The sequence below is a fragment of the Hemicordylus capensis genome, chromosome 2, assembly GCF_027244095.1.
Source record: "Hemicordylus capensis ecotype Gifberg chromosome 2, rHemCap1.1.pri, whole genome shotgun sequence".
NCBI lineage: Eukaryota > Metazoa > Chordata > Lepidosauria > Squamata > Cordylidae > Hemicordylus > Hemicordylus capensis.
This window is the reverse complement of record NC_069658.1, coordinates 227,315,378-227,328,711: the sequence shown is the minus strand read 5'-3', so window position 1 is coordinate 227,328,711 and position 13,334 is coordinate 227,315,378. Positions and strand designations below refer to the sequence as shown.

Below are 13,334 nucleotides of genomic sequence, written 5' to 3'. Positions count from 1 at the left end.
GAGCCAAGAGGACAATGAGAGAAGAAGGGGAGCATGCTTCATTGCTGGTGCTCATGAAGTCTTGCTGCCTCATGGCCAACAGCCAGCCTGGAGACTTCTTTCATGGAAGGATATCTGCAGCTCCTTGAGATACAAATCTCAAGTGCAAACACTGCTTGGGGTACCACAATATTAGAGAGGTGCCCACCCACCACAAATTCCATATATTATTAACAGGATTTTCTTTTCAATCTGTTCAGCACCTTCCTCTGTTTACAAAGCTGAACTTGTAGGACAAATGTGGAACTGTAGCTTGAATGCTATGCAAACAGAATGGAAAGGGCAACTGAAAGGTAGAAAGTCTACATAACTCACATTCAGCTCTATTTCCCGCCTCTCTTTGGGCTAAGCTACACATAACATGCTGTTGCTTGTAACTTTGCCACAATGTCCCCACTCCCAAATGAAATTAGCCAGAGGAGCCTGCATCCTTGAGTGAAAGTCTAGCAGGTAGAGAGGAGATGTTTCGCTCTTTCCTAGTGGGGCATTTTCCTCTTGTTATTTTGAGTATTTCCAGTGAAAACAAACACAATAAGAGAGGAGTGTAAAGAGGCAAACACTATTATTCCTGAATAAGAGTGGGGCAGGACTGGGCGGGCTGGGGAAGCTGACACCTACAGGCACATGTGTGTGGGTTTATCTTCTGTATTTAATGCCTTTCTATGCCATTTTCAGTCAGATATTCCTCAAAGCATTTTACTGAAGTATACAGATAAACAAATGACAATTCAGTCAAAAGGCAACCAGAAAATGAGAGTTAGAACTCCAGAGCCAGCAATGAAGCAGTCGCCAGGAACTAACAATCTGAAGCTCAAAAGAGAAGGAGGCAGTCATACCTCTGACTATTCCATTCTTGGAAAATATTTGTAAGCCACCTGGGTGGGGATGTTTGTTACTGTTTTGCACAGCACCTTGGTGGCCGGCCAGCCTTCCTTGCTGCTTATTGAAGAGGGGCTGGGGCAGGCTGTATCATCTTCCTCCCCAGTGTGGTCACCAGCAGGAGCATTAGAGGGCTGCCTCTTTTTTCTGGGCAGGCTGCTGTGTGTTGTACCTTTAGTTTTACACAAAAGGAGAATGAGGCTGGCTCCCTCCATGGGACTCAGTCCCTCGGCATCTCCCAGTCCCCTTTTCTTGCCTGCCTGCTGTTTGCTTCCTTCGCTCCTCCTGGCGCTTGCTGCTGCTACCGGCAGGCACTGCGACAGGTCAGTCTCACATCACATGGGTGGTGCCGCACCTTGTAGACGCAGCAGGCAGTGGGCTGCTGGTTCCCCCAGTCTGGTAGAGGGGGCTGGGGTGCACTGCACACGCCGCTGCTCTTCTTGACAAAGTTTGACCTGTTTTTATTTTGTTGTAAACCACCCAGAGACCCAAGTTTTGGATGATATAAAGATATGTTAAATAAAATAAAATACCCCAACTCCCTTCCAAACACAGTTAACGTGCAGAGAGGGAGACGCAGTATGCTGCTGGGTTGCCTGCTCTGCCACCGAGGCCTGTGCACATGGCCGACGGGAGGTGCCGGGCAGCGCAGGGAGGCTGCCCATCCGCACAGGAGAAGCACATGGCGGTGAGGCCGACCAAGCAGCATGCTGCATGCCGTGCATAGCAACCAATCATCTTTATTTGGTCCATTGACCAGCAAATGCCGTGCATGGTGTTTCTTGTTCTTTGGGGCGCTGTAGTGCTGCATAGCACGGTGGTGACGGTGTGGCCTCCCCACCACCACTGGAGGCCCCGCCTGCCGGCCACCCCACCCCCAGCATCACAAGCGCCAGCAGGCGACCCACGCAGTGGAGGCCCCTGGGAGAATGATTGGAGGCCCCCTACAGCAGAGGCCTGGACCTGGGCCCCAAGGTCCAGGCCTAAGTGTGCCCCTGAGCCCTTCTCAGACTCTGATGGCATCGGCCTAGCAACACTTTTACCCCACATATTAGCAAGCTAGAAGCAGGCGTGGAGAGAGGCAAGCGGTGGCCCGGGTTCGGCCGCCACTGTGGACCCCTACCCCTGCCCCCTGCATCTGACATCAGATGCAGAAGCGTGGTTTAGCTCCACACGGTCAGGGTAGCTCTTTCAACACAGGAGTAATATGGGTTCTCCTAGATGGCTCAACCTGGCCACTGCATTCTGTACCAACTGCAGTTTCCTGACTACATACAAAGGTAGCTCCACATAGGCTGCATTGCAGTAGTCCAGCCTGGAGGTTACCAGCAGATGTACCACTGTTCTGAGGTTATTCATCTCAAGAAGCGGACGCAGCTGGCGTATCAGCCGAAGCTGATAGAAAGCACTGCTGGCCACTGCCTCAACCTGGGACACCAGGGAGACGTTTGGATCTGCAATCACACCCAGACTGCATACCTGTTCCTTCCAGGGGAGGGTGACCCCATCCAGAACATGCAGATCAAACTCATCTCCCGAGTTTCGACCCCACACAATGAGTACCTCCGTCTTATCTGGATTCAGCCTCAGTTTGTTATCTCTCATCCAGCCCATCACCGACTCCAGGCAAGCATTTAGGGAGGTTATTCCTTCTCCCAATGATGCTGACATGGAGAAATAGATTTGGGTATCATCAACATATTGATAACACCCTGCACCAAATCTCCTGATACTCTCTCCCAGCTGTTTCATGTAGATGTTAAACAACATCAGAGACAATATGGAGTCCTGAGAGACACCATAAGAAAGTTCAGATTTTGAAGAACAACAGTCTCCAAGAGACACCATCTAGAATCTTCCCATGAAGTAGGAGCGGAAGCATTGCAGAGTGCTGCCTCCCACCCCCAATCCCTTGAGACGTTCCAGAAGGATACTGTGGTCAATATTATCGAAAGCCGCCGAGAGATCCAAAAGGACCACAGAGTCACACTCCCTCTGTCAATTCCCAACTGGAGATCATCCATCAGGATGACCAAGGCATTTTCTATCCTATATCCCACCCAAAAGCCAGTTTGAAATGGTTATTTCGTAAAGAACTACACTGTATAGCTGTTGAAAAAGGGAATATAATTAATGGCATAGCTGAAGCATACAGTATATTTTTAGAAGATAAAATACATACAGACTTCTAATAAGATTTGTTTATTGTTCTATTTCTATACTGCTTTTCATTAAAAATTAATTAAAACAATGAGCAATTTAAAATACAAAAGTACAGATATTAAATATAAAAATATCATCTCTATTTAAAAGTTTGAAAACGTATACAATACGGTAATACACAAAACACAAAGCAGCAACAGTAAAATAGCAATACTTTCATTTAAAAGCCTGGGTGAAGAGCCACGTTTTTACCTGTTTCCTAAAAACTGTCATGGAGGCCAAGGAGCGGATGCCAGCCCAGAGAACATTCGAAAGCCTGGGGGCAGTGACTGAGAAGGCCGGGTCCTGTGTGCTCGACAGCTGAGCCTTTCTCACTGTCAGCACTCGGAGCAGAGCCTCCTCCGATGATTCTCTCAAGTAGGCAGAAACCCTTGGGAGCAGACGGTCCTTCAAATATCCAGGGCCCAAAACATTAATGGCTTTAAAGGTCAAAACCAGCACCTTGAATGGGACCCAGAAACAAACTGATAGCCAGTGCAGCTCTTTCAGAATGGATGTCATATGATCCCAACAGGCAGCTCAGGATAAAGATATAGCCGCTGCATTTTGGACTAGTTACAGCTTCCAAATATTCTTCAAGGGCAGCCCCACATAAAGTATGTTACCGTAATCTAGCCCTGATGTGACGAGGGCGTGGGTAACTATGGCCAGATCTGCCTTCTCAGGAAAGAAAGTCCACCTCCATATAAGAATCCAAAAACAGAGTTGGGTCCAGCAATACCCACAAGCTGCGTACTTGCTCCTTCAAGGGGAGTGCAACCTCATCCAGAACCAGCAGAATCCCCTCATCCCGATTGGCTCTCCTACTGACCAAGAGCACCTGTCTTGTCTGGATTCATTCTCAGTTTACTAGCCCACACCCATCAGTTTACTAGCCCATCACAGCGTCCAAACCCCAATTCAGGTCATCCGCGGCCTCCCTAGGATCAGGTGATGAAAGAAAGAGCTGAGTGTCATAAGAACAGTCCCACTGCATGAGGCCCAAGGCCTATTTAGTGCAGCATTCTGTTTCACAGAGTGGCCCACCATATTATTTATTTATTTATTTATTCGGTTTCTATACCACCCTTCCAAAAATGGCTCAGGGCGGTTTACACAGAAAAATAATAAATAAATAAGATGGATCCCTGTCCCCAAAGGGCTCACAATCTAAAAAGAAACATCAGATAGACACCAGCAACAGCCACTGGAGGTACTGTGCTGGGGGTGGATAGGGCCAGTTACTCTCCCCTTGCTAAATAAAGAGAATCACATTAAAAGGTGTCTCTTTGCCAAGTTAGCAGGGGATGCCTCTGGGAAGCCCACAGGCAAGAGCTGAGGGCATGCCCTCTCTCTTGCTCTTATTCCCCTGCAACTGGTATTCATGGCGTCTTTCCTCTAAGGGTGGAGGTCACCTATAGTCACCAGTTTAGTAGCCATTGATAGACCTGTCCTCTGTGACATATTGCTGACAATTTATTTATTTAGCATATTTTTATACCGCCCAAAATGCAAGTTCTCTGGGCGGTTTATAAAACAATAAAAACTACCAATAAAAAAGATTCATATTTCCACAATTAAAATTTAAAAAGTTAAAACTATTAAAACACAATTAAAACATATCTAATTAAAAGCCTGGGTGAACAAATGTTTCTTGACTGCCCTTTTAAAAGTTGTAAGAGATGGAGAGGCTCTTGCAGTCCAAGTCCCCAGATGATCTCTCCCAGGATTTTCATGTGGATGTTGAACAGCACGGAGGACAAGACTGAACCCTGCGGGACCCCACAAGCCAATGGCCAAGGAGCCAAGTCTCCCAGCACCACCTTCAGGACCCTCTCCCCAAAAAAGGACTGAAGCCACTCTACAGCAGTGCCTCCAAACTCCATACTCCTGAGGCGGTCCAGAAGGATACCATGGTTGATGGTATCAACACTGCTGAAAGGTCCAGCAGAAACAGCAGAGACGCACTCCTCCTTTCAAGCTCCCGGTACAGGTCATCCACTAGGACAACCAAGGCAGTTTCAGGCCCATATCCATGACAGAAGCCAGACTGAAAGGGATCCAGATAATCAGTGTCATCCAGGACCCTCTGCAGCTGAGAGCCCACCACACACTCTATCACCTTGCCCAAAAAGGGGAGGTGAGAAACAGGTCTGTAATTCAGCAGGTTGGAAGAATCAAGGGAGGGCTTTTTTATTAGTGGTTTCAGCACCAGCTCCTTGAGTCACAATGGCATCTTCCCCTCTCTTAACAAAGCATTGATTATAACCTCCAACCACCTGCCCATATCTTCCCTAGCTGATCTTGTTAGCCATGGAGGACAAGGGTCTAGAGCACATGATGTTGCTCACACACTGCCCAGGCTCTTGTCCACATCCTCAGGCTGTACCAACTAAAAAGAACCCGGAGCCCATCTGCTGAAACTACTCAACCCTGGAGTCCAAATCAGCACAGATGCGAGCGATTTTATCTGCAAAGTGGCATGCAAACTGCTCGCAGTGGGCTATAGATGGTTCCTCCCTCATTACACAGGGGGATGTGTGAAGCAACAACTTTGCTACATGAATGTGCTACACTAGCCTGCACTGAGCAGATGAAATGGATGCGGAGAAAAAAACCATTTCTTCACTGCCCCCACTGCCACAGAGTAGTCCCAGAAATGGGTTCTAGCCCATGTTTGGTTAGATACGCCACAAGTCTTCCTCCAGCATTGTCCAAATTGTCATCCGAATTCTTTCATTGCCCTAAGCTCCTCAGAAAACGAAGGAACAGAACAGGCTTCACCAAGCTGGAGAGGGCGTTTAGGAGGTCAGGTAGGGAGACTGAAGTGCAGCAGGGTAGTCAGTACACCATCAGAATCTCCAGCCTATCTCGGAGGCCCACCCTCAAAGAGAAATACTTGAAATCAGGAGATTACCTAACCAGGCACCTGGTAAGGGGGAAAGGTCTAATGACAGAGGGCTGCCACACTCCCTCCCCAACCCAGAGGAAGCCTGCAGGACAAAGCTGAGAGAGACCAACACCACCCAGTTCATCCAACCTGGCCATATCCAACCAGGTCTCCATCATACATACCAGGTCAGCATGCTCATCCACACTCAAATCATGGATGAGAGACGTTTTACCATTGACTGACTTGGCATTCAGGAGCAGCCCCCTAATCCTAGAGGGAAGGTTTCCAGAGCTCGCTGGGGCTGCAGGACTGAGAGATGACTCGGAAAAAGGAACAGACCTGAGCTGTCGGGACCATTTGCCCCTGTAATGGCCTGCCCAACTCCCACTTCCATTTCTCCCTCTGCCCACTACCTGAGAAATCAACACCCCCAGACACTCTCCCAGATGCATTCCTCACCCAACTAGCCCAGCTCCTATGTGTCCTCGGCACCAAGCCCAAACTCCCTTGATCATGCAAGAACAACCCACAGCCATACAGCCAGCTCTCCCCTAGGAATGCTCACACCAGTCCTCGGCCTAGCAGAGCACTCTGACAGCCCACCCAAATACCAGCCTCTGAGTTGAAGGAGGGGGAGGTAACTGAAATAAGGCTTCCTAGATGAGGCAAGCCTAGAGCAAGCCCCCCTCTCACCAATCCTCACTCTGCCCTCTCCTCATCTGGAAGCGATCATAGACACCCCCACAGACAACCCAAAGGGAATGGACCCACAAACCTCCAACAAGCCACTAACGGCAATCCTGACCACACAAAGTAGCCAACCCAAAGGAACAAGCTACTCTGCGTGGCTGGTCTTAAAGTCCTTCCAATTCCTTCTACTTCCTCCAAAAGTCCTTCCAAAGTCCTCTTCTTGTTACACCAGGCGGCTGCTGCTGCCGCCTGCATACCAAGCGGCTCCTGCTAACTGTCTCTGAATGCTCTGCCTTAACCCATGTTGTCAAACATGCAGGGACAGTCCAAATGAGCAATGATCTTCCTGCTGGTTGGGCCTCAGTCTGCGCACCCCAAGGTGGAGAACCACAAGGACGAGAGCCCTTCTGCTCTCGCTCATAGGCTGGTGCCAAGAGGCGGGCACCCCTGGCAGGATCAGCTCTTATCAGCTAATCACCTGGAGTGGGGAGGAGCAGAGACAAACCGCCAGGGCCCCACCCAGCAGAGCTGCTTCCTTCCCTTGCAATTATCTGTGTAGGGTAGGGAAGGGAAGGGAAGGGAAGGGAAGGGAAGGGAAGGACTTCCTAAGAGGAAAAGCATCTTGGGAAAGAGCTCCAAGAGAAGACAGAGAGAGGAATGAGGCAAAGTAGGAACGCACCTAAGATTCTCATTGGTCCTTTCGGTTTCCCATTTCCATAGATATTAGGAACCCATTATTCTGCTTTGATCACAGCAACCTAGAGATTATAGTGTCTAGAGTTTTTTTTAACCCTTTCCTAATGATCCCCAACATGATATATGCCTTTTTCACAGTTCCGCACACCAAGTGGACACTTTCAACGAGATGTCTGCCACAACCCCAAGATTCCTTTCCTGATCAGTCACGGACAGCTCAGACCCCATCAGTGTATATCAGAAGTGTTTTTGTTGTTGATGTTGTTGGGAGTGGGGTTGTCCCAATGTGCATCCCTTTGCATTTATATTGAACTGTAGATCTAAAAAACATCATCCAACTTAATGTGTGGATAAAGGTCAGTGGACAAAGCTACTCTGCTCTGTGCTACTCCAGAAAAGAAGGAGGCCATAGGAGTTCTCCAGAGCAGTAGATTAACTGTGCAATGAAGCATTATGTTTTAAAAGCAAGGTCCCTAAAGATATTTCATACAAAAGCTAACACCAAAATATAAATGTACATATTTCAGGTCTATGGGATCCTTTCCTGTTTTTGCCACAGGAAATTAATGCGACTATTTACCTTAATCAACATGAATCACCAGAATGGATTATTTGATGTGAACCACGCGTCAAGCATTTATATGGTTTCTCTCCAGTATGGGTTCTTTGATGCCTAGTAAGATTTCCGCTCTCACTGAAGCTCTTTCCACAGTCCAAGCATTTATATGGTTTCTCCCCTGTATGGATTTTTTGATGCCTAGTAAGTGTTCCACTCTGACTGAAGTTCTTTCCACACTCCAAGCATGTATATGGTTTCTCTCCAGTGTGGGCTCTTTGATGGCTAGTAAGTTTTCTGTTCTCACTGAAGCTCATTCCACAATTCAAGCATTTATATGGTTTCTCTCCAGTGTGGGCTCTTTGATGGATGGTAAGCATTCCACTCTGACTGAAGTTCTTTCCACACTCCAAGCATGTATATGGTTTTTCTCCAGTATGGGATCTTTGATGGCTAGTAAGATGTACACTCTGACTGAAGCTCTTTCCACACTCCAAGCATTTATATGGTTTCTCTCCAGTGTGGGCTCTTTGATGCATAGTAAGATGTCCGCTCTGACTGAAACTCTTTCCACATTCCAAGCATGTATATGGTTTCTCTCCAGTGTGGGCTCTTTGATGACTCTTAAGTGTTCCGCTCTCACTGAAGCTCTTTCCACACTCCAAGCATTTATATGGTTTCTCTCCAGTATGGGCTTTTTGATGCCTAGTAAGGTTTGTGTTGGCAAGAAAGCTCATTCCACATTCCAAGCATTTATATGGTTTCTCTCCAGTATGGGTTCTTTGATGGTCAGTAAGGCTTCTGTTGGCACTGAAGCTCATTCCACACTCCAAGCATTTATATGGTTTCTCTCCAGTATGGGTTCTTTGATGGCTAGTAAGATTTCCACTCTGACTGAAGCTCATTCCACACTCCAAGCATTTATATGGTTTCTCTCCAGTATGGGTTCTTTGATGATTAGTAAGTGTTCCACTCTCACTGAAGCTCTTTCCACACTCCAAGCATTTATATGGTTTCTCTCCAGTATGGGTTCTTTGATGGATAGTTAGATTTCCACTCTGACTGAAGCTCTTTCCACACTCCAAGCATGTATATGGTTTCTCTCCAGTATGGGTTCTTTGATGGCTAATAAGTGTTTTGCTCTCACTGAAACTCTTTCCACACTCCAAGCATTTATATCGTTTCTCTCCCATGTGCATTTCCCACTGAGGTTGAAAGCTTGGTTCATGGATTTTTCCATGATGAGAAACAGAAGATCCATTTCTGTTCTTCTCGTTTGCCTCAGTGTTCATTCTCTCTGTCCCTCTCTTTTTCCAGCTGACATCAACCAACAATCCTCCATTGCAAATTCCTTCTGTATTTCTCTCCCCACAGTCATCTGCTGGAATGAAGAGAGAAAATTGGTCAGAGGCTGGGATGGAAATAGAGCCTCCAATCACTGATCAACCCCAACTTAATGTGTTCTTTTGACCGAAGAAGAAGAAAGCCAGACTGGTCTGTGTTACTTAGACATGGGTGGATGTGGCGGGCAGAGTCCTAGCTGTCACCATCCAGATTCTCAAGACAGCCGCAACCCAGGCTCAGTGGGTGGGTGGGTAGGGCATCACAATCAGGATTTCATCTTGTTCACTGCGTACCCCACTGGGATATTCCTCAGTTTGCAATGTCTGTACTTGGTATTTGCATACCTTGCTCTCTTGGTGCCTAACCATCTCCCTCCCTGGGTTGACCGAGGTAGCCATAGGGCAGTATTAAAGTCCCTCAGGGTAGTTATCTTGGGGGCATTTCAGCACTGGCTTTGAGGCCGCCTTCTTTGGTGTCACTCTGGATTTCATAGCCCCCATGAGTAAGCCCCAACTAATATAATCAAACAGACTTTTTCAGTTTCATTATTATTGTATATATGTCACATTTCCAAATCAGTAGAGCCCAGCTTTCTTCTTGGTTGCTTATTTATTTGTTACCCTTGTATCCCACTCTTCGTCCAAACAGCTCAGAGTGATCTACATGGCTATACAACAAGTCTGTGAGATAGATTAGGCTGAGACAGAAGTGATCGGCCCAGAGTCACCCAGGGAGTTTTGTGGCCTAACAGGGTTTTCAACTCGGGTCGCTTCAGCCTCAGCCCATCAACTAAACCACTACACTGGAATGGCCTTTTGACATAGGCTGGAAACCCTTGCCGAAATATGGACTTAGCCATTCTGAGTTAGAGTAATTCAGTCTATAGACAGACAGAGATAAAAAAAAATTAACATTTTAAACAACACAGGTAAAGATATTCTTCTATTAGACAAATTTAAGACCACGTCATCTGCATACAATGAAATCTTAACTTCTTGATTACCTTAACTTATTAATTTCTTTATTCGTGTAATCCTCTCCTCATCTGACAGATTTAGCAAGAAGTTCCATAACTAATGCAAATAATAACGTAGAGTGGGCAACCTTGCCTTGTTCCTCTTTCCAAATGAAGTTCATTTGACAATATACCATCTGCCAAGATCCTGACCAAAAAATTTTAATATATGTTTTATCAAATTAGTGAAATTCTCTCCAAGACCAAATGCTTCTAATGTCTGTAATACGTATAGGTGTTCAACTCATACAAATGCTCTCTCAGCATCTAGAAACACAAAAGCTCCCTCTTGATTGTTTTGTCTTGTCAAGATGAGATTCTTTCAAGAAAAGGGTCCAAAGCTGCTGGGAACTTGTTTTATCCCAATTACCACCTCTTACCTTGAAACAAGTTAAAGTCCTTCCAAAGTCCTCTTGTTGTAGCATAGTGGTTGGAGTGTTTGCGCTAGGACTTGGAAGAGCCAAGTTGGAATCCCCATTCAACCATGAAACTCACTGCGTGACTCTGCACCAGTCATGTATCTCTCAGCCTAACCTACCTCATAGGGTTGTTGTAAGGATAAGAACAATAATGTTGTTTTTGGGCTCCTTGGAGGAAGAAGAGCAAGATATAAATGTAATAAATAAATAAATAAATAAATAAATAGAGAAAGAAAGAAAGAAAGAAAGAAAGAAAGAAAGAAAGAAAGAAAGAAAGAAAGAAAGAAAGAAAGAAAGGTGGGCGCAAATGGGAACTCTCCTCTGGTAGTGGGCAACTCACAGGAATTAGCTGGCAATCTCCTGCCCAGGCAAGATTCCCATTTCATAGCTGAAAGGAGGACTAGTCCCTGCACAAATGTTGGATCTCCCTCTCCCAAGATGTTCTGGAAGGCTGAAATCTGTTTCCCTCCAGATTGCCAGTCTCCTGAGCTCAGTGGCCAAGCATGTGCTTTGCATGCACAAGGCCCCCATTTCAGTCCCTGGCAGCATCTCCAGGTAGGACTGGGAAAACCCTCTTCTAAACTCTGAAGAGCTGCTGCCAGTCAGTGTAGAGACTACTAATTGAGGTGGCTGAAGGGTCTAACTCTACATAAGGCCATGTCATATCTTCGGGGTTGTCCAATAGAGCATCCTCAGGGTTGAGTTTTATTTATTCCATTTATGTTCCACCCTTTCTCCCCTTCTCCCCTCACAACAACCCTAGAGGTAGGTCAGATTGAGAGATCACTGGTTCAGAGTCACCCAAGGAGCTTCATTGCTAAGGGGCATTTGAGACCAAATCTTCCAGCTGCTAGTTTGACACAAACAATTATACTGCATGGGCTCTCTGGCTCATAAGTGGATCTAACCCAATGGCTTGGCAATGTCTGTACCGCACTCTTGCCAACTGAGTAAACCAGACCAATCTCTCTTTCGCTAAACCTCCAATAAATACATAATTCACACATTATGTTGAATACTCATACAAGTACACTGGGTACCCTGGTACAGATCTGTACACAAGTACAGTCATGCATACGTTATGTTGAACAGAGGTACATCAGTATCTTTCCTATCTGTCCCATGCATTTGAGGGGCCTGTACCAGTTTCACTTTTGACATGAATGCAGGTCCAGTCGTTCACACAAACAAATGAATGAGTGCATATGTATCTGTACAACATCATGCCTGAACTAGACTTTTTACTCTTCCCTTTCAAGGAGTCTTACCCAGAGAGGCCACATTCCTCCTGTTCTCCTCCATGACTTCCCTGTGCAGGGTTCTCTGGTCCAGATCCAGCAGAGCCCACTCCGCTTCCGTGAAATGCACAGCCACCTCCTCAAAGGTCACCCGGCCCTGCAAGAGAGGAAGGAAACATGTTCACCCTTGCAGAAGGCATAATGGTTCTTGTCCAGCAGGAGCACCCGCCAGCCTTGCCTGGGTCTCCGTCACGATGAACCCCAGCCCACCGGGGAAAGTGGCAGTCAAGCTCCCCGGCCTGACGAGGGAGCAGCACGAGGCTGGCAGTCTGGCCGGCCTGAAAGCTCCCAAGAAGAGGAGACTGGGTTGTGAAGGGGAGGGTGAGGCGCATCGTGATGATGTCAGCAATGTGCCTCGAACTGATGGGAGGGGCTGAGAGAGGGAGGGAAAACAGGAGCAAACAGGGTAGGCACAGCTGAGGCATGTCAGTGATTATGGGGTTTAATAAAGAGGGGTGGGGCTCGTTTAGGAGAGGCTGGGATTGTGCTGCATGTGCAGGAACCAATAAAAAGGGGATAGGGCAAGGATGAAGAGTGCAAGGAGTGAGTCACAGGCCTTCGGAGAGAGGCTGTGAAGGGGAACAAGCATGCCAAGGAGGAGGACCAGGGTGAAGAGCAACCCCTCCCCTTGGTTTCAGTGCAGCATCCTTCCCTTCCCCCTTAATCCTCCCCTTGGCTTTATCTTGAATCTTCCCACCATGATTGTATCTACTTCATAATTTCCCTTCCACAACACTCCTCACCCAAACCTCCCCCTGCTTTTTATTCTTCCATTTCAGGAGGTTCCTGGTTTCAGGAAGTCCCAGGGTCCACATGTGCTAGAGAAAGAGAAAGGAGGGTGCGGGGAAAGACCCCTGCTTTCTACCCTAGAAAGCTGCAACCAGTCATATGTAGACAGTAGTGAGCCAAGTTGACCAAAGATCTGACTCAGTTGGCAGCTTCACGGACATTTTTTACCTGCCCTGTTCATAATTCCTGCCTTTAATTTAGCTCCAAAGGAGCACTTTGCTTTGAACATAAGAACAGTCCCGCTGCATGAGGCCCAAGGCCTATCCAGTCCAGCATCCTGTTTCCTTCAGTGGCCCACCAGATGCCCCTGAGAAGCCCACAGACAAGGGGGTGAAGGCATCCCCTCTCTCCTGCTGTTGCTCCCCTGCAACTGGGATTGAGAGGCATCCTGCCTCTGAGGCTGGAGGTGGCCCCCCGACTAGTAGCCACGGGTAGACCAGTCCACCATCAATCTGTCTAAGCCCCCTTTAAAGCCATCCAAGCTGGTGGCCATCACCACATCCCATGGCAAGGA

The 13,334-nt window shown here is 47.2% G+C and overlaps 1 protein-coding gene across 1 annotated transcript in view; it reads right to left on the bottom strand.

Moving 5' to 3' along the window:
* Positions 1 to 3,104: 3,104 nt before the first annotated feature.
* Positions 3,105 to 13,334, bottom strand: part of LOC128342000 (zinc finger protein 91-like) — a 42,872-nt gene continuing 32,642 nt past the window's right edge. Inside the window, 1 exon segment of the mRNA XM_053288776.1 lies at positions 3,105 to 9,118. Within this exon segment, the coding sequence (XP_053144751.1) occupies positions 7,985 to 9,118 (1,134 nt within the window). The 3' untranslated portion in view covers positions 3,105 to 7,984.